Source organism: Tursiops truncatus, chromosome 2, assembly GCF_011762595.2.
Source record: "Tursiops truncatus isolate mTurTru1 chromosome 2, mTurTru1.mat.Y, whole genome shotgun sequence".
Classification (NCBI taxonomy): domain Eukaryota; kingdom Metazoa; phylum Chordata; class Mammalia; order Artiodactyla; family Delphinidae; genus Tursiops; species Tursiops truncatus.
In genome coordinates this window covers 32273680-32292702 of record NC_047035.1, presented here as the reverse complement: position 1 = coordinate 32292702, position 19023 = coordinate 32273680, and the positions used below count along the sequence as shown (strand labels likewise).

Sequence of the window (19023 nt, the reverse complement as noted above, 5' to 3'; positions counted from 1 at the left end):
AGATAAAAATTAGTCACCACAGATGATTGGAGATGGTCTTTAGCAACGGTCCTGGACTGTTTCAGAACTTTTTCCCTTGGCCTTGGGGGCCAGTCATTTCTAGATGGACCCTTTTGGGAGCTCTTCTGAAGCTGGAAGGATCTCCATGTGTGGAGACAGGTGGGGCTTCTTCTGAAGCTGCCTTTAACCTGTCTGTCTCCACGCAGTGTTCCCCTAGTTATGAAGCTGGTCTCCGGCAGAGCTGCCATGGCATCTCTGTTGGCCCAGGGCAGACCATTTCCAAACCAAATTTATGGCCTGTTCTTCAACACCACAGGGATGCCTGCAGCTCCCCTCTCCCATGAGCTGTGAAGAGACAACAGGGCAACCTCTTTGAGTTTGAAAAGAAACCGTGTCTTCCACAATTCCTCTTTTTTGAAGGTGAACAAAGCTGTATGAGGAGCTTCTCACAGTAGGTTTAAAGTGCCTGGAGGGCAGGGCTGTCTTATCTGATCTTCAGCAGTTGGTGTCTCACATGGAGTAGGCTCTTGGTAAACAGTTTTTGACTTGGGAATCCAGTTGTTTGTTTGTTTGTTGTTTTTCCATTAGAGTTTATTACAAGATATTGAATATAGTTCCCTGTGCTATACAGTAGGACCTTGTTTTTTTGCTTTTTATATAGTAGTTCGTATCTGCTAATCCCAAACCGAATCCAATTTTGCAATTGGGTCAGAGTTTCTGTTTGCAGTGTTACTCTGTGATAATTCAAGGCAGTTCAGTGTAGTGGTTAGGAGCGTGGCTCTGGAGCCAGGCCCTGGGTGTCAAGTTCAGCACTGACGCACACTTAGCGTACCCTGCCTCCTAGGGCTATTGGGAAGGTTAAATTAGTTAACGTATCGTAAGTGACGTATGATTATCAGCACTTATTATTATCACTCTTCAGACTTAAGGTCTGGCAACCAGATCCCTCTGTGACCAAGGATGAGTTCCTTGATTTTCCCAGGTGTTAGAAGATACGGGTATTTCTCTCCTTGTGTGATCGTGAGAACAAAGGGCATGCTGTTCCCTGGCTCCTGGGGATTGACATGGCAAAATAACTAACAAATAGGTCTTAAAAGCAGGGTCTGACTTCATGTAAGTAGCCCTGACTTCCACGGACCAGGAGAGAGTAGCGTGACAGCAGTGTCTTGATCTGTTCTTGGACAGCTTTGAGGCTACTGGTTGGCCTGCAAGCCAGAGTGTGAGAACACTGATCCCAGCCTCTGGCCGGCGCCTGCTGCTCACCAGGCAGAACTACAGAGCCAGGTCTGGCTGCATTTCTAGGCTGCAGACAGATGAGGAATGAGTCTGAGGGAAGAAGAGAGACTTCTAGTCCAGCTTTGCTGGTTGCAGCCACCTGGGTCCTGTGCGCATCCAGGTGCCCACAGCCGGGGCTTCCAAGCCTGCATCATTCAGCTGGACCTTTGGGTCCCAAGTTTTCCCTGGTGCCCAGTGGGTCGGAGGCTTAGAGGGCTGTAGTGGCAGAGGGGCCTGGGTTGGGGATGGAGAGAGAAGAGACTCACCTCTCAGCCTCGGAGATAACTTACGTTCTGAAGTGGAGCTAGGGCAAGAAGCTGTGGCCCACCTCTGCCCACCATGTAATGTGAGAGGGAGGGGAAAAGCTTAGAAAGGGAGATGGGGGGTGGGGTAGGGGAGTGGCCCAGTGATCCCCGGGGATGGCAGGAGCCTGGGAGACCAGGCCTGTCACGTCACACCAGCTGGTTTGGAGGTAAATGCTGTGTGGGAAAGGCTGCTTCAGGGATGCGTTCATCCCACAAATAATCAAGTACTGCAGCATTGTGCTGGATGCTGGAGATGTATTCACGGACAGAAGAGACAGAATCCTTGTCTTCTTGGAGCTCAGAGTGGGGGATTCCATTGCTAATCAAATCACAAAATCAATTCATCATCAAACTATGTTATGAGCCCTGAAGGAAAAGTGTGGGGTGGGTGAGAGGTTATTAGAGGGGGACCTGTCCTCACCTGTGAGAGTCAGGGAGAACCTCCCAGATGAACCCAAATCTGAGCAGGGGTGGGAGGAAAGGGAGAAGGAACAGTGTGTCTAAAGGCCCAGGGGTAGGAGCAAATGTAGCCCATTTGGGAACTGGAAAGTAGGCCAGTGTGCCCGACCAGCAGGGAGCAAGGTGGGGACAGAACAGGAAGAGCTGAGGCCAGAGAAGGGGCCCCAGTGTCAGATCTGCCAGGCCAGGAGACCATGTGAAGGTCCCCAGGGACAGAGGGGCACCACTCAAGGGTTTTAAGCAGGGGCAGCCTGAGGGAAGTTGATCCTGTGCAGGGGTGAGTTGTGGATTGTATTGTCCAGTTATTGTTTTCCAGCTGTATTCTGCAGTTGTTAACAGGGCTTCACTGGGAAAGGGGTTCATGGTCAAATAAGTTTGGGAGATACATAATCACATATGCTCTTGATCTGGTTATCTATTGCTGTGTAACAAACCACTCGAAACTTAATGCCTTGCTGTACGCCTGAAACATTATAAATCAACTGTACTTCAATAGAAAAAAATTTTTTTAACTTAATGGCTTAAAACAACAACTTATTAACTCTCACGGTTCTGGCGAGTTGACTGGGCTCAGCTGGGCGGGTCTTGCTCAGGGTCTCTCAAGCAGTTACTCCTTTTCATCTCTGTTAGTTGCAGTCAGATGATTGCTGAGGTTAGACTCATCTGAAGGCTTCCTCACTCACATGTCTCTGTGCCCGTGTTGGTTGGGCATTTCTCTCTCCATTTGGTTTCGCCTCATGTTAGCTTGGGCTTCCTCCTAGCATGGCAGTCTCAGTGTTGTTGGGCTTCTTACATGGTGGCTGGTTTCCCCCAGAGTGAGTGTTGCAAGAGGCCCGGGAAGAAACTGCAAGGCTTCATGTAACCTTGCTCAAAAGTCCCAGAACATCACTGCCACAGCATTTTATTGGTCAAGCAAGTTACTGAGGCTGGCCCAGATTCAAAGGAGGGAAATTAGACTCCACAGCTCAACAGGAAGAGTAGCAAATACTTTGCAGCTATGTATCTTTAATCTGCTATACCTCTTGGAGATTCATAATGCGTACGAATGTACCAAAGGTGTCTGGGAAGTCCTGCAGTAAAGAAAACTGTTTAACTCCGCATTTCACAATCTGATGATGATGATATATTAAGTCAGGAAATTCCTTTCTCATAGAAAATTGCTTAACTTGTATTCTGCCAGAGAGCAGTGGGCAGAATGGAAAGGTGATAGATTTGGGGGCTCAGTACTACTTTCTAATCAATAAAACTTTCCAAAGATGGAAAGTAGAGATTGCTAGTGAGTTCCTGGTTTGGGGAGGTACCCAAATAGAGCCAAGTGCAGAGACCGTCAGCATGGACCAGGAGACCAACTGTCCCGATGGTGAAAGCTTGGATTTGACCTCTGACCAATCTAGGTTCAAATTCACCACTTAGAGCTGTGTAAAAGCCGGCAAGTTACCTCTCCCTAGCCTTCCGTTTCCTTACCTACAAAGTAGGTATTTCCTATTCCATAGGGTTGTGAGGATTAATGAGACCCTGTATGTGAATTACTGAGCACAGGATGCCTTCCTTGGTTAGAGTTTGTGGCTGCTTAGTTTCCTACCACTTCTAGGGCTTAATAACTTTCGGTTTATTCTGGACTTGCTTCCCAAGGGCAAACGAGTATTGTAAGTCATGGACTCATCCTTACTTTTCTTGCAAAAGTAACCTCTGTACCCTTTCACTTTTTTTCCAACCTAGTTTCTCATAAGTGACCGTGACCCTCAGTGCAACCTCCACTGCTCCAGGACTCAACCCAAACCTATCTGTGCCTCTGACGGCAGGTCCTACGAGTCCATGTGTGAGTACCAGCGAGCCAAGTGCCGAGACCCAACCCTGGGTGTGGTACATCGAGGTAGATGCAAAGGTGAGTGTGCACATGCCCAGCAGAGGAGAGATACCTGAGCACCATGCTCCCTGCATGGGGCACTCCCCATAGGGAGAGCTCAGAATGAGTCTATATTCATTTCACTTGCCAACCTCTCCCCATGTCCTTTCCACCGGGCAATGTGGGAAGGAGGACTGGCCCAGTGAAGGATGAGTACTTTTCTGGCTTTTACACACCGCCACCAGGGCTTAGAGAGATGTGCTATTTGGCTAGTGCTTTTATTTTTTATTATTATTATTTTTTTTGTAGAGGTGCTTAAAATGGCAAGACATTGTGGCTGGCTCCTAAATAGGGATTCCACATTGTTGGCCAACAGATGTATTTTGTTTGGTCAGCTCACATGTTTAAAAATATTTAAAACATTTGAGACAGCATTTAAAAGTTGGGAAATTCAACCTAAAAGTCTGGATTTTTGTACTTCCCATAAAAAATTGGAAGCTCTGGTGATGTTACTGAGTTCCCTCCTTCAAGGCAAACATGTGGCTGGAGCTGAGTAGTAGCTACGTCCTCCCGTTTTCCAGTTTGCCACAGTCCTCAGCACTCCCTATGGTGTTGCCAAGCTGAATGCCGTTCTTCACACGCCCAGCCCCTTCTCTAATTTATATCACTTTCCTACGCCCTGTAGGTATGTGAGTTTGTGACCCCTGGACTGGTCAGAGCTATTATAGGAATTGTGGGAGGCTAAGCCAGCTGCTCTCGAATTCTGATTTCCCAAAGAAAGTGCTTGCAGTTCTTGAACTACAAAACATCTTTGAGACTCCTTGGGCTTGCGTGTTTTTGAATAAACCCAGTGAAAAATAATAGAAGCAGAACATTTTTTTCCCTAGGAGGGCCTGGGGATACTTGGGAGAAAAAGAATAAACAGACCTTCGTATAAATATGACCACCCCCCACCCAACTTTTCTGAGTACCACTAAGAGGAAGGTGAGGCCACGTGGCACTCACCAGCCCCTGCCCTTGTGCCCTTGGAACAGCCAGCTGGCTGTGTGTGGGCCCCCTGCACGGCAGAGTGCTTTTCCCCCAGCATTTCTAGAACCAGCAGCTGCTTTGTCCATGGCTCCTGTGTGGGATCCAAGCGAATCTCAAATGCACTCCTCCCTCTTTTAGACGCTGGCCAGAGCAAGTGTCGCCTGGAGCGGGCTCAGGCCCTCGAGCAAGCCAAGAAACCCCAGGAGGCGGTGTTTGTCCCGGAGTGCAGCGAGGATGGCTCCTTTACCCAGGTAGGCCTTGGCCACGTCTCTCAGGCCTGGGTCCTGGGCTGAGGCTGGGGGGAAGGGCCTGGGAGCAGGAGGGCCCTGAGAGCCTCGCTTTCTGGAAACAGCTGAGGACTCTCTGACACCCTCCATGTTGCTTTCTGGGGCCGGCCTCCCCCTCCTGGGCCCCATGCCACCCCTTGCCAGCTGGCAGTGGGTCCTGAAAGGCTCATGCAGGTACGAGCCAGGAAACTGGCATTGCTTGGTCCCCATCCTCCCTGCTGGCCGTCTTCATTTTTCTCTTCTGTCAAATGTAGGCTGATTATTTTTTCTTATCCTCGCCAGTTTCCATTGGCAACCCCCGTATTCCCTTCACTGTTTATTACGACCCGTTTTATATGCCCCTCCTTCCCGCCCCCAAACCTCTAACAAAGCTCTGCTCCCTTTGAGTGTAAAGTGTCTGGGGGTTGTGGAGTGTGAGTGCATGTGTGGGTGTGTGGTATCTGTGTGTGTGTGTGTGTGTGTGTGTATCTGTGTGTGCGTATGGTGTATGTTGTGTGGTGTGTGATATTGTGTGCATGTGTTGTGTGGTTTCTGTGTGTGTGTGAGGGTTGTCTGTGTGTGTGTGTGTGCGTGTGTGTGTGCGGTGTATGTGTGTGTTGTGTGGTATCTGTGCATGTGTGTCTGTGTGTGTGTTGTGTGGTTTCCGTGTGTGGGCGGGGTTGTCTGTGTATGTGAGTGCCTGTGTATGTGTGTGTGGTATATGCGTGTGATATGTGGTATCTGTGTGTGTGTGTGGTGTCTGCATGTGAGTGCATGTACACTCGTGTGTGCATACACTCAGATTCTAAAATTTCCTTTCAGGCAGTCCTACCTCTGATCCTGTATGATCTGCTGGATAGAGCTTGTGTAAAAGTAATGCTGGCTATGTTGAAGTTGGCACAGACTGAAACACGGGCAGCATGGGACAAGGGGTGGTAAAGCTTTCAGGCTGCAGGTGGGGACACAGTCTAGGGGTGGAGGTGGCTCTAAGAAAGTGGGGAGGACCACTGGACAAGGGTGGGTCAGCACTTGCTTGGGACGGGCCTGGTGCCCAGACTCCCTCTGTGGAGTGGAGTAGTGTCCAGGGACTACTACCTGAGGGCTGGAAGCAGAGGCCTCAGGACTTACACAGCTTCCCAGTAATCCTGAGTCTTGGGGCAAAGGCTGTAGGCTGGCCTCTGGTCCACTGGGTTTCAGGTTTCATTTCGGGGCTGGGCCCAGGGGATTGCTGATTTCAGACCGAGGGCAGGTGGAAGTGGAAATGGGAGGGGTGGTGAGGTCGGGACTCCGTATTTTTTAAAGTTTCCCCGCTGATTCGAGTGTTCAGCCAGTTAGCCATAAAAAGAAACGAAACTGAGTTATTTGTAGTGAGGTGGATGGACCTAGAGTCTGTCATACAGAGTGAAGTAAGTCAGAAAGAGAAAAACAAATACCGCATGCTAACACATATATATGGAATCTAAAAAAACAGTCATGAAGAACCTAGGGGCAGGATGGGAATAAAGACACAGACCTACTGGAGAATGGACTTGAGGATATGGGGAGGGGGAAGGTGTAAGCTGGCACAAAGTGAGAGAGTGGCATGGACATATATACACTACCAAACGTAAGGTAGATAGCTAGTGGGAAGCAGCCGCATAGCACAGGGAGATCAGCTCGGTGCTTTGTGACCACCTGGAGGGGTGGGATAGGGAGGGTGGGAGGGAGGGAGACGCAAGAGGGAAGAGATATGAAAACGTATGTATATGTATAACTGATTCACTTTGTTATAAAGCAGAAAGTAACACACCATTGTAAAGCAATTATGCTCCAATAAAGATGTTTAAAAATAATAATAATCCATAAATAAAATTAAAAGACAACCAATAAAGTAGAGTTTTAAAAAAGAAAAAAAAAAAAGTGTTCAGCCAGGATCGAGAACCACAGGGTTAAGCTGACCTTGGCTGCCCGCCCTGTGAGAGGTGCTTTTATTCATTTTCTCACTTAAGTCTCACCACAAGCCTGCCAGGTAGGTGTTAGCGTCCTCATTTACAGAAGATGCAATCACAGCGGGTCGCAGAGTGGCCAGGGAGCTGGGAGTCCAACTCAAGCCCTCAATACTCTTGCTGTTCTCTGAACTGGCAGCTTTAAAGGAGGCTCTGAGTGCTCGCTTCGGCAGCACGTGTACTAAAATCGGAACGATACAGAGAAGACGAGCATGGCCAGGGGTGACACGCAAATTCGTGAAGCGTCCCATGTTTTATCGTGACTCCACCCCGTCTCAAAATTCTCCCAGAAATGTGACTCTTTAATGTGTAGCTATCATAATAAATAAAATAAACGTATGGTGCAAAATTTTAGATGAAATGTATAAAAATATTAAAATTCATATCTATATAAAAAACAAATATGTACTAAAATTCCATTCTGAGAGGTTTAATCAAGTTCTCTCCTTTAACTTGAATATTATACTGGTTTGTTTCTTTTCTATAGAAATAAAAATGCCTATTAAAAAAAAACAAAGGAGGCTCTGAGGTGGAGACTGGAGGAAGGCAGTCTAGTGCAGTGGTTAGCACACTGCTCCTGGAGCTAGATGGCCTGGGCATGCATGCACGCACCACCTCAGGCGCGTCGCTGAACTTCCCTGGGTCACAGTACCCTTATGTGAAAAATGGAGACTGTGATCTCCATTATCGTCCTATGTGGTAATAATTATTATTATATTATATGTGTTACATGTTACTATTATTATTACTATTATTGAGTATTACTGTAGCTTACCTCATAGGGTTGTGATGAGGATTAAATGAGTTAACACATGTAAAATCTTTGGAACACATAAATGCTATATGGGTATCTGTCATTATCATCATCATTATCCCCATCTCTACTCTGGTTCTACTGCTCAAATCTTCCCAAGATGTTACAGATGATGTCACCTAAGGAAAAGAAAGTCTTTTGTCGAACCTTCCCCCCCATCAATTCTTTATCATTTTTTCTAGTGAAAAGAGTGCAGGTGATCTTTGTGCTGAGAATTCATGTATGCGGGAGAAAATCAAACCCCTCACAGCTGAGTTTGGGGCTGAGACGGGGGTAATAAGGAGGAGGCGGAATCCTTTTTTTCCCCTTTCTCTAGACCTCTGTAATTCTGAGTGTGTTACTTATGAGAACGGTTGACCCCTGCCCCCTTGGTTCTGAAGCGTTTGCTGCCTCGTGACAGACAGCCGCTGGCCAGCTTTTGTTTCGGTGAGGCCAGGCTGGACCAGGTGGTGTTTGCCGGGGAGGGGAACTTCCAGATTAGTCCAGGCAGAATTGCTAAGTGAGGGGGCCCCTGAAGTGCAGCAAAGGGTGGATAGACAGTCAAGAGCCCCCTCATTTGTTTGACACGCTAAGCACTGCCATGTGTCTGCAGGCTCGAGGCTGGATCACCCCGGTGGGCAGCCAGGAAGCCAGACAGCTGGTCAGTCCCCGTTACAGGGATTGAAATGGATGTGCCTTTCCCCTTGATCAAAGACACTGCAATAACTTCACAAAATGAGTGTGCCTCTTTGAGTGTGCTTCAGTTGTACTGACAGGCTGCCAAAAGGCTAGGAGAAACAAAATGCTTTTCTCCCTCCTCCAGCCTCCACTGTCTCTTAGCTGGACTTCTTTGTTTTTGTTTCTTTTTTAAGACCAAAACCCAGAGAGCAGATACATTGTTTTAATATTGTTTAGAATATTGACATGCATGCATCCTGGTGTTAATAACATATTTTAGTCCTGTGAATTATTACTCAGTAACATGTTCTTGAAGTTTACGGAGGGAGTGAGAGCACCCTAATGGGACTGGGTTTGTCTGGCATGGGACACAGCTTGGGACCACATGACTGGGTTGCCTTTAATGGGGTTCATGTGGGATGCAATGGTCTCTGTTCTCTAATTTGTTTCCCCTTGACAGCTTCCCTCGATACCCCCCAGCCCAACTCACACAGCAGAGTGGTAAACATTACATTAGGTTTTTAAAAACCTTGATATCTAGTCCACATCTCAGACCATTAAGTCAAATTCTGGGAGAGGCACCCAGACATGGTTATTATTTCAAGCTCCCAGGTGATGCCAGGGTTCGGTCCAAGTTGTGAATGACCTGCTGTTGTAAGGGCTTCATCACTCCTGTTCTTGGTTGTGTCACTGGAATGTGGAGTTAAGGCTTTTTGCTGACCTGTTGAGTAAGGTTGGGAGCTACTGCTTTTGTCCTTTGGTGTGGTCCTATCTGTTTTCCCTTCTGGGTATCAGGAATGTAACTCCTGACATCTGGTCTACCGAGTCCTCTGCCAAGCTGTTTTCTGCTGCCCAATATGCTGAACTGAAGTCAGAGCCGTAGTAGCGATTTCAGCAGTGAAGGGTATGGGATCACCACCACCAGGATGTTGGCTAGAGCTTGTCAAGCTTATGCAGCACTGAATAATAATGATGGCAACTCTTTATCGAGTGCTATTTGGTACCAGGCACTGAGTTTTACACCCATTAATCTTTACTAGGACCTTTTGAGGTAGTTATTAATACCCTTATTTATACTGGAAAACTGAGTTTCAGAGGGGTTGAATAACATGTTCAAGGTCACTAAGGATTTGTGCCTAATTTCAAGGCCTGTGCTCTTGACTTTTTTATGCTACAGAAGTGTCCTTGATGCATATGTAATTCATTTTCATTACCATTGTTATTCCAGAAGTCCCCTCTCTGATGCTGTTGACCAATCAATCAAGCAGACATTAAAAAAAAAACTCCTTTTGCTTATGGAAATTTTCAAACATACAAAAAAGTAGAAATAATAGTATAATGAACTCCATGTACCTACCTGTCACCCAGATTCAACAATGATTAACATGTGGCTGATTCTGTTTCATCTTTACCCTATTTTCATCTCCCACCCCACACTGGATTGCTTCAAAGCAGGTCCCAGACACAATATTTTTTCATCTCAGACATTTTGGAGCTCTGCTACGTTCTGGGTTGTGAGCTAGTTGGCTATGGTGGAGTCAAGAAATGTCACGGTCTGTGCCTTCAAGGAGCTTACATGCAGAAAAGATATGAGAACATGTTGAAGTAGCTAGTTAGTATACAAGACCCTAAATGTACAACGGGGTATATTTCAAATGCCCACTTACAGGTCAGTAATTTGGAATTCTGAGTGATTTTATTGCTGAGAAAATATATACAAATTAAAAATTTCTGAACATAAAAAATGCCTTAAACAAAGCAAAAAGGCAAATGACGTATTTTAGCCTTAATGACAAAAGGCTAATATTAGACAAAAAACTCTTACAAACCAGGAAGAAAAAGATCCTAGTAGAAAATTGGGCAAGAGATATCAATAAGCAGGTCACACAATAATAACAAATAGACAATAAGTGACTATGAATGATATTTTCCTTAGTAATTAAAGAAATACAAATAAAAATAACGATGTGTCATTTTGCTTACCAAATTGTTCACACTTGGAAAAGAGATAGTAATATTCAGGCCTGGGTGAAGGGAAAAGGCTACCTCCACACTGTACTTGAAAAGGTAAATTGGCACTGACATCTTATGAGATAATTTTGCAATATGGGTCAAAAGTCCTTAATTGTGCCCACATCTTGAGCCTGAAATTTCACTTCTAGGAATATATTCTAAAGAAATAATTAAAGATACGTGCAAATATTTAGCCACAAGGATTTCCATCAAAGTTCTGCTTATAGTTGCAAAAATTTGGAAGCAATCTAAGTATCCACAATAGAGAAGCACTTAAACAAGTTACGGCATAGCCATACTTTGCAGCTAGTAGAGTGACGTGTTGTGGATGCTTATTTTACATAGTGTGTGTATATATGTATATTAGAGACTTAATCAAATAATCAAAAGAGAAATATTTTCATTTTTTTCTAAATAGAAAAGCTATATACACTTTGTAAAAAAAATTCCGACAATACAGATGTACGTAGGTAGAAAGGTAAAGTCAGTGATTTCATCTCTTTGAAGTAGTAACAATTAAGTCTATAACCCACTAGTTTTTTTTTTTCTTTGTGTACTTATCATTATTTAGGACAAAAATGATAAAATGTCATATATCGTTTTCTAATGCTTTCTTATACTAATTATATTGTGGACTTATTTCCAGGTTAATTACACATAACTCGACCTCATTTTTTTTAATGGCTGCATTATATTCCATTGTATGAATGTACCATGAATTCTGGAAATTTGGGGGTTAAATTTATGGAAGTTGAATAGGGGGTCAAAAGGACATGCACTTCTTAAGGCATTTGATACATACTCCCAAATTGCCTTCTAGTGTTGAGCAATAATGTGGCCGATTAGCGGTTGTTACCAAATACATTCCCAGTCCATTTTAATTTTTTTGTGTAGATGGATTGTAGTTCTAATAATACTGTACAATATAAAACACCATTCATAATGTCACTGCTACATGAAAAAATGTACTATGTTTCCCACTTTGAGCCCCATGTTCCAGAAACAGCCTTTCTTGATATAGCTCTGTTTGGCACCCACGCTTTCCCCATTTTTCCTCATTCTTTTTTTTTTTTTTTAAACATCTTTATTGGAGTATAATTGCTTTACAGTGGTATGTTAGTTTCTGCTTTATAACAAAGTGAATCATTTATACATATACATATGTTTCCATATCTCTTCCCTCTTGCGTCTCCCTCCCTCCCACCCTCCCTATCCCACTCCTCCAGGCGGTCACAAAGCACCGAGCTGATTTCCCTGTGCTATGCGGCTACTTCCCACTAGCTATCTACCTTACGTTTGGTAGTGTATATATGTCCATGCCTCTCTCTCGCTTTGTCACAGCTTACCCTTCCCCCTCCCTGTATCCTCAAGTCCATTCTCTAGTAGGTCTGTGTCTTTATTCCTGTCTTACCCCTAGGTTCTTCATGACATTTATTTTTTTCTTTCCATATATATGTGTTAATATACGGTATTTGTGTTTCTCTTTCTGACTTACTTCACTCTGTATGACAGACTCTAGGTCTATCCACCTCATTACAAATAGCTCAATTTCGTTTCTTTTTATGGCTGAGTAATATTCCATTGTATATATGCACCACATCTTCTTTATCCATTCATCCAATGATGGACACTTAGGTTGTTTCCATCTCTGGGCTATTGTAAATAGAGCTGCAATGAACATTTTGGTACATGACTCTTTTTGAATTATGGTTTTCTCAGTGTATATGCCCAGTAGTGGGAATGCTGGGTCGTATGGTAGTTCTATCTGTAGTTTTTTAAGGAACCTCCATACTGTTCTCCATAGTGGCTGTATCAATTTACAATCCCACCAGCAGTGCAAGAGTGTTCCGTTTTCTGCACACCCTCTCCAGCATTTATTATTTGTAGATTTTTTTGATGATGGCCATTCTGACTGGTGTGAAATGATATCTCACTGTAGGTTTGTTTGCATTTCTCTAATGATTAGTGATGTTGAGCATTCTTTCATGTGTTTGTTGGCAGTCTGTATATCTTCTTTGGAGAAATGTCTATTTAGGTCTTCTACCCATTTTTGGATTGGGTTGTTTGTTTTTTTGATATTGAGCTGCCTGAGCTGCTTGTAAATTTTGGAGATTTATCCTTTGTCAGTTGCTTCGTTTGCAAATATTTTCTCCCATTCTGAGCGTTGTCCTTTCGTCTTGTTTATGGTTTCCTTTGCTGTGCAAAAGCTTTTAAGTTTCATTAGGTCCCATTTGTTTATTTTTGTTTCCATTTCTGTAGGAGGTGGGTCAAAAAGGATCTTGCTGTGATTTATGTCATAGAGTGTTCTTCCTATGTTTTCCTCTAAGAGTTTTATGGTGTCTGACCTTACATTTAGGTCTTTAATCCATTTTGAGTTTATTTTTGTGTATGGTGTTAGGGAGTGTTCTAACTTCATTCTTTTACATGTAGCTGTCCAACTTTCCCAGCACCACTTATTGAAGAGGCTGTCTTTTCTCCATTGTATATTCTTGCCCCCTTTATCAAAGGTAAGGTGACCATATGTGCGTGGGTTTATATCTGGGCTTCCTGTCCTCTTCCATTGATATATATTTATGTTTTTGTGCCAGTACCATACTGTCTTGATTACTGTAGCTTTGTAATATAATCTGAAGTCAGGGAGCATGATTCCTCCAGCTCCGTTTTTCTTTCTCAAGATTGCTTTGGCTATTCAGGGTCTTTTGTGTTTCCATACAAATTGTGAAATTTTTTGTTCCAGTTCTGTGAAATATGCCATTGGTAGTTTGATAGGGATTGCATTGAATCTGTAGTTTGCTTTGGGTAGTATAGTCGTTTTCACAATGTTCATTCTTTCAACCCAAGAACATGGTATATCTCTCCATCTGTTTGTATCATCTTTAATTTCTTTCACCAGTGTCTTATAATTTTCTGCATACAGGTCTTTTGTCTTCTTAAGTAGGGTTATTCCTAGGTATTTTATTCCCTTTGTTGCAGTGGTAAATGGGAGTGTTTCCTTAATTCCACTTTCATATTTTTTATCATTAGTGTATAGGAATGCAAGAGATTTCTGTGCATTAATTTTGTATCCTGCTACTACTTTACCAGATTCATTCATTAGCTCTAGTAGTTTTCTGGTGGCATCTTTAGGATTCTTTATGTATAGTATAATGTCATCTGCAAACAGTGACAGTTTACCTCTTCTGGTTTGGATTCATTTTATTTCTTTTTCATCTGTAATTGCTTTGGCTAAAACTTCCAAAACTGTGTTGAATAATAGTGGTGAGAGTGGGCGACCTTGTCTTGTTCCTGATCTTAGTGGAAATGGTTTCAGTTTTTCACCTTTGAGAATGATGTTGGCTGTGGGTTTGTCATATATGGCCTTTATTATGTTGAAGTAAGTTCCCTTTATGCCCACTTCTGGAGGGATTTTATCATAAATGGGTGTTGAATTTTGTCAAAAACATTTTCTGCATCTATTGAGATGATCATATGGTTTTTATCGTTCAATTTGTTAATATGGTGTATCACACTGATTGATTTGCATATATTGCAGAATCCCTGCATTCCTGGGATAGACCCCACTTGATCATGGTGTATGATCCTTTTAATGTGCTGTTGGATTCTGTTTGCTAGTATTTTCTTGAGGATTTTGCATTGATGTTCATCAGTGATAATGGCCTGTAGTTCTCTTTTTTTCTGACAACTTTGTCTGCTTTTGGTATCAGGGTGATGGTGCCCTCATAGAATGAATTTGGGAGTGTTAACCCCTCTGCTATATTTTGGAAGAGTTTGACAAGGATAGGTGTTAGCTCTTCTCTAAATGTTTGATAGAATTCACCTGTGAAGCCATCTGGTCCTGGGCTTTTGTTTGTTGGAAGATTTTTAATCATAGTTTCAATTTCAGTGCTTGTGATTGGTCTGTTTATATCTTCTATTTCTTCCTGGTTCAGTCTCAGAAGGTTGTGCTTTTTTAAGAATTTGTCCATCTCCTCCAGGTTGTCCATTTTATTGGCATATAGTTGCTTATAGTATAATCTCTTATGATCCTTTGTATTTCTGCAGTGTCAGTTGTTACTTCTCCTTTTTCATTTCTAATTCTATTGATTTGAGTCTTCTCCCTTTTTTTCTTGATGAGTCTGGCTAATGGTCTATCGATTTTGTTTGTCTTCTCAAAGAACCAACTTTTAGTTTTATTGATCTTTGCTATCATTTCCTGCATTTCTTTTCCATTTATTTCTGTTTTTTTTTTTTTTGTGGTACACGGGCCTCTCACTGCCACGGCCCCTCCCATTGTCAAGCACAGGCTCCGGACGCGCAGGCTTAGCAGCCATGGCCCACTGGCCCAGCCGCTCCGCGGCACGTGGAATCCCCCCGGACCGGGGCACGAACCCACTTCCCCCACATCGGCAGGCGGACTCTCAACCACTGCGCCACCAGGGAAGCCCTCCATTTATTTCTGATCTGATCTTTATGGTTTCTTTCCTTCTGCTACCTTTGGGGTTTTTTTGTTCTTCTTTCTCTAATTGCTTTAGGTGTAAGGTTAGGTTGTTTATTTGAGATGTTTCTTGTTTCATAAGGAAGGATTGTATTGCTATAAACTTACCTCATAGACCTACTTGTGTTGCATCCCATAGGTTTTGGGTCATCGTGTTTTCATTGTCATTTGTTTCTAGGTATTTTTTGATTTCCTCTTTGATTTCTTCAGTGATCTCTTGGTTATTTAGTAATGTATTATTTAGCCTCCACGTGTTTGTATTTTTTAAAGTTTTATTCCTGTAATTGATATCTAGTCTCATAGAGTTGTAGTCAGAAAAGATACTTGATATGATTTCAATTTTCTTAAATTTATCAAGGCTTGATTTGTGACCCAGGATATGGTATATCCTGAAGAATGTTCCATGAGCACTTAAAAAGAAAGTGTATCCTGTTGTTTTTGGATGGAATGTCCTATAAATATCAGTTAAGTCCATCTTGTTCAATGTATCACCTAAAGCTTGTGTTTCCTTATTTATTTTCATTTTGGAGGATCTACCCATTGGTGAAAGTGGGGTGTTAAAGTCCCCTACTATGATTGTATTACTGTCGATTTCCTCTTTTATGGCTGTTAGCATTTGCCTTATGTATTGCAGTGCTCCTTTGTTGGGGGCATAATTATTTACAATTGTTATATCTTCTTCTTGGATTGATCCCTTGATAATTACGTAGTGTCCTTCTCTGTCTCTTGTAATAGTCTTTGTTTTAAAGTCTATTTTGTCTGATATGAGAATTGCTACACCAGCATTATTTTGATTTCCATTTGCATGGAATATCTTTTTCCATCCCCTCACTTTCAGTCTGTATGTGTCTCTAGCTCTGAAGTGGATCTCTTGTAGAGAGCATACATATGGGCCTTGTTTTTGTATCCCTTCAGCCAGTCTATGTCTTTTGGCTGGAGCATTTAATCCATTTACATTTAAGGTAGTTATTGATATGTATGTTCCCATTAATACTTTCTTTTCTTTTCCTTTTTTTTTTTTTTTTTTTGCGGTACGCGGGCCTCTCACTGCTGTGGCCTCTCCCGTTGCGGAGCACAGGCTCCGGATGTGCAAGCTCAGCGGCCATGGCTCACGGGCCCAGCCACTCTGTGGCATGTGGGATCTTCCTGGTCCGGGGCACGAACCCGTGTCCCCTGCATCGGTAGGCGGACTCTCAACCACTGCGCCACCAGGGAAGCCCTCTTTTTTTTTTTTTAACATCTTTATTGGAGTATAATTGCTTTATAATGGTGTGTTAGTTTCTGCTTTATAACAAAGTAAATCAGTTTTACATATACATGTATCCCCATATCTCTTCCCTCTTGCATCTCCCTCACTCCAATCCTACCCATCCCACACCTCTAGGTGGTCACAAAGCACAGAGCTGATCTCCCTGTGCTATGCGGTTGCTTCCCACTAGCTATCTATTTTATATTTGGTAGTGTATATATATCTATGCCACTCTCTGACTTTTTCCCACCTTACTCTTCCCATTCCCCACATCCTCAAGTCCATTCTCTAGTAGCTCTGTGTCATTATTCCCATCTTGCTCCTAGGTTCTTCATGACCTTTTTTTTTTTTTTAAGATTCCATATATACGTGTTAGCATACGGTATTTGTTTTTCTCTTTCTGACTTACTTCACTCTGTATGACAGACTCTAGATCCTTCCACCTCACTACAAATAACTCTATTTTGTTTCTTTTTATGGCTGGGTAATATTCCATTGTATATATGTGCCGCATGTTCTTTATTCATTCATCTGTCGATGGACACTTAGGTTGCTTCCATGTCCTGGCTATTGTAAATAGAGCTGCAATGAGCATTGTGGTACATGACTCTTTTTGAATTATGGTTTTCTCAGGGTGTATGCCCAGTAGTGGGATTCCTGTGTCGTATGGTAGTTCTATTTGTAGTTTTTTAAGGAAGCTCCATACTGTTCTCCATAGTGGCTGTATCAATTTACAATCCCACCAACAGTGGAAGAGGGTTCCCTTTTCTCCACACCCTCTCCAGCATTTATTATTTGTAGATTTTTTGATGTTGACCATTCTGACTTGTGTGAAATGATATCTCACTGTAGGTTTGTTTGCGTTTCTCTAATGATTAATGATGTTGAGCATTCTTTCATGTGTTTGTTGGCAATCTGTATATCTTCTTTGGAGAAATGTCTATTTAGGTCTTCTGCCCATTTTTGGATTGGGTTGTTTGTTTTTTTGATATTGAGCTGCCTGAGCTGCTTGTAAATTTTGGAGATTTATCCTTTGTCAGTTGCTTCGTTTGCAAATATTTTCTCCCATTCCGAAGGCTGTCTTTTCGTCTTGTTTATGGTTTCCTTTGCTGTGCAAAAGCTTTTAAGTTTCATTAGGTCCCATTTGTTTATTTTTGTTTTTATTTCCATTTCTCTACAAGGTTGGTCAAAAAGGATCTTGCTGTGATTTATATCATAGAGTGTTCTGCCTATGTTTTCCTCTAAGAGTTTTATGGTGTCTGGCCTTACATTTAGGTCTTTAATCCATTTTGAGCTTATTTTTGTGTATGGTGTTAGAGAGTGTTCTAATTTCATTCTTTTACATGTAGCTGTCCAACTTTCCCAGCACCACTTATTGAAGAGGCTGTCTTTTCTCCATTGTATATTCTTGCCTCCTTTATCAAAGATAAAGTGACTATATGTGTGTGGGTTTATATCTGGGCTTCCTGTCCTCTTCCGTTGATATATATTTATGTTTTTGTGCCAAGTACCATACTGTCTTGATTACTTTAGCTTTGTAGTATAATCTGAAGTCAGGGAGCATGAATCCTCTAGCTCCGTTTTTCTTTCTCAGTATTGCTTTGGCTATTTGGGGTCTTTTGTGTTTCCATACAAATTGTGAAATTTTTTATTCTAGTTCTGTGAAATATGCCATTGGTAGTTTGATAGGGATTGCATTGAATCTGTAGATTGCTTTGGGTAGTATAGTCATTTTCACAATGTTCATTCTTTCAGCCCAAGAACATGGTATATCTCTCCATCTATTTGTATCATCTTTAATTTCTTTCATCAGTTTCTTATAATTTTCTGCATACAGGTCTTTTGTCTTCTTAGGTAGGTTTATTCCTAGGTATTTTATTCTTTTTGTTGCAGTGGTAAATGGGAGTGTTTCCTTAATTTCACTTTCAGATTTTTCATAATTAGTGTATAGAAATGCAAGAAATTTCTGTGCATTAATTTTGTATCCTGCTACTTTACCAAATTCATTCATTAGCTGTAGTAGTTGTCTGGTAACATCTTTAGGATTCTCTGTGTATAGTATCATGTCATCTGCAAACAGTGACAGCTTTACTTTTTCTTTTCTGATTTGGATTCGTTTTATTTCTTTTTCTTCTCTGATTGCTGTGGCTAAAACCTCCAACACTATGTTGAATAATAGTAGTGAGAGTGGGCAACCTTGTCTTGTTCCTGATCTTAGTGGAAATGGTTTCAGTTTTTCAGCATTGAGTATGATGTTGGCTGTGGGTTTGTCATATATGGCCTTTATTATGTTGAGGTAAGTTCCCTCTATGCCTACTTTCTGGAAGGTTTTTATCATAAATGGGTGTTGAATTTTGTTGAAAGCTTTCTCTGCATCTATTGAGATGATCATATGGTTTTTATCCTTCAATTTGTTAATATGGTGTATCACATTGATTGATTTGCATATATTGCAGAATCCCTGCATTCCTGGGATAAACCCCACTTGATCATGGTGTATGATCCTTTTAATGTGCTGTTGGATTCTGTTTGCTAGTGTTTTGTTGAGGATTTTTGCATCATGTTCATCAGTGATATTGGCCTGTAGTTTTCTTTCTTTGTGACATCTTTGTCTGGTTTTGGCATCAGGGTGATGGTGGCCTCATAGAATG

General features: G+C 42.3%; 1 protein-coding gene and 1 pseudogene across 3 annotated transcripts in view; both read left to right on the top strand.

Annotated features, from left to right (window-relative positions):
- SMOC1 (SPARC related modular calcium binding 1) overlaps nucleotides 1-19023 on the top strand; it is a 151280-nt gene that overhangs the window by 62255 nt on the left and 70002 nt on the right. For all 3 annotated transcript variants that reach the window (XM_033850995.2, XM_033850994.2, XM_033850996.2), the window contains exons 2-3: nucleotides 3759-3924; nucleotides 5053-5165. In XM_033850995.2, coding sequence (XP_033706886.1) covers nucleotides 3759-3924; nucleotides 5053-5165 — 279 coding nt within the window. The remainder of the gene's footprint in view (nucleotides 1-3758; nucleotides 3925-5052; nucleotides 5166-19023) is intronic.
- On the top strand, nucleotides 7323-7422 carry LOC117311287 (U6 spliceosomal RNA; annotated as a pseudogene).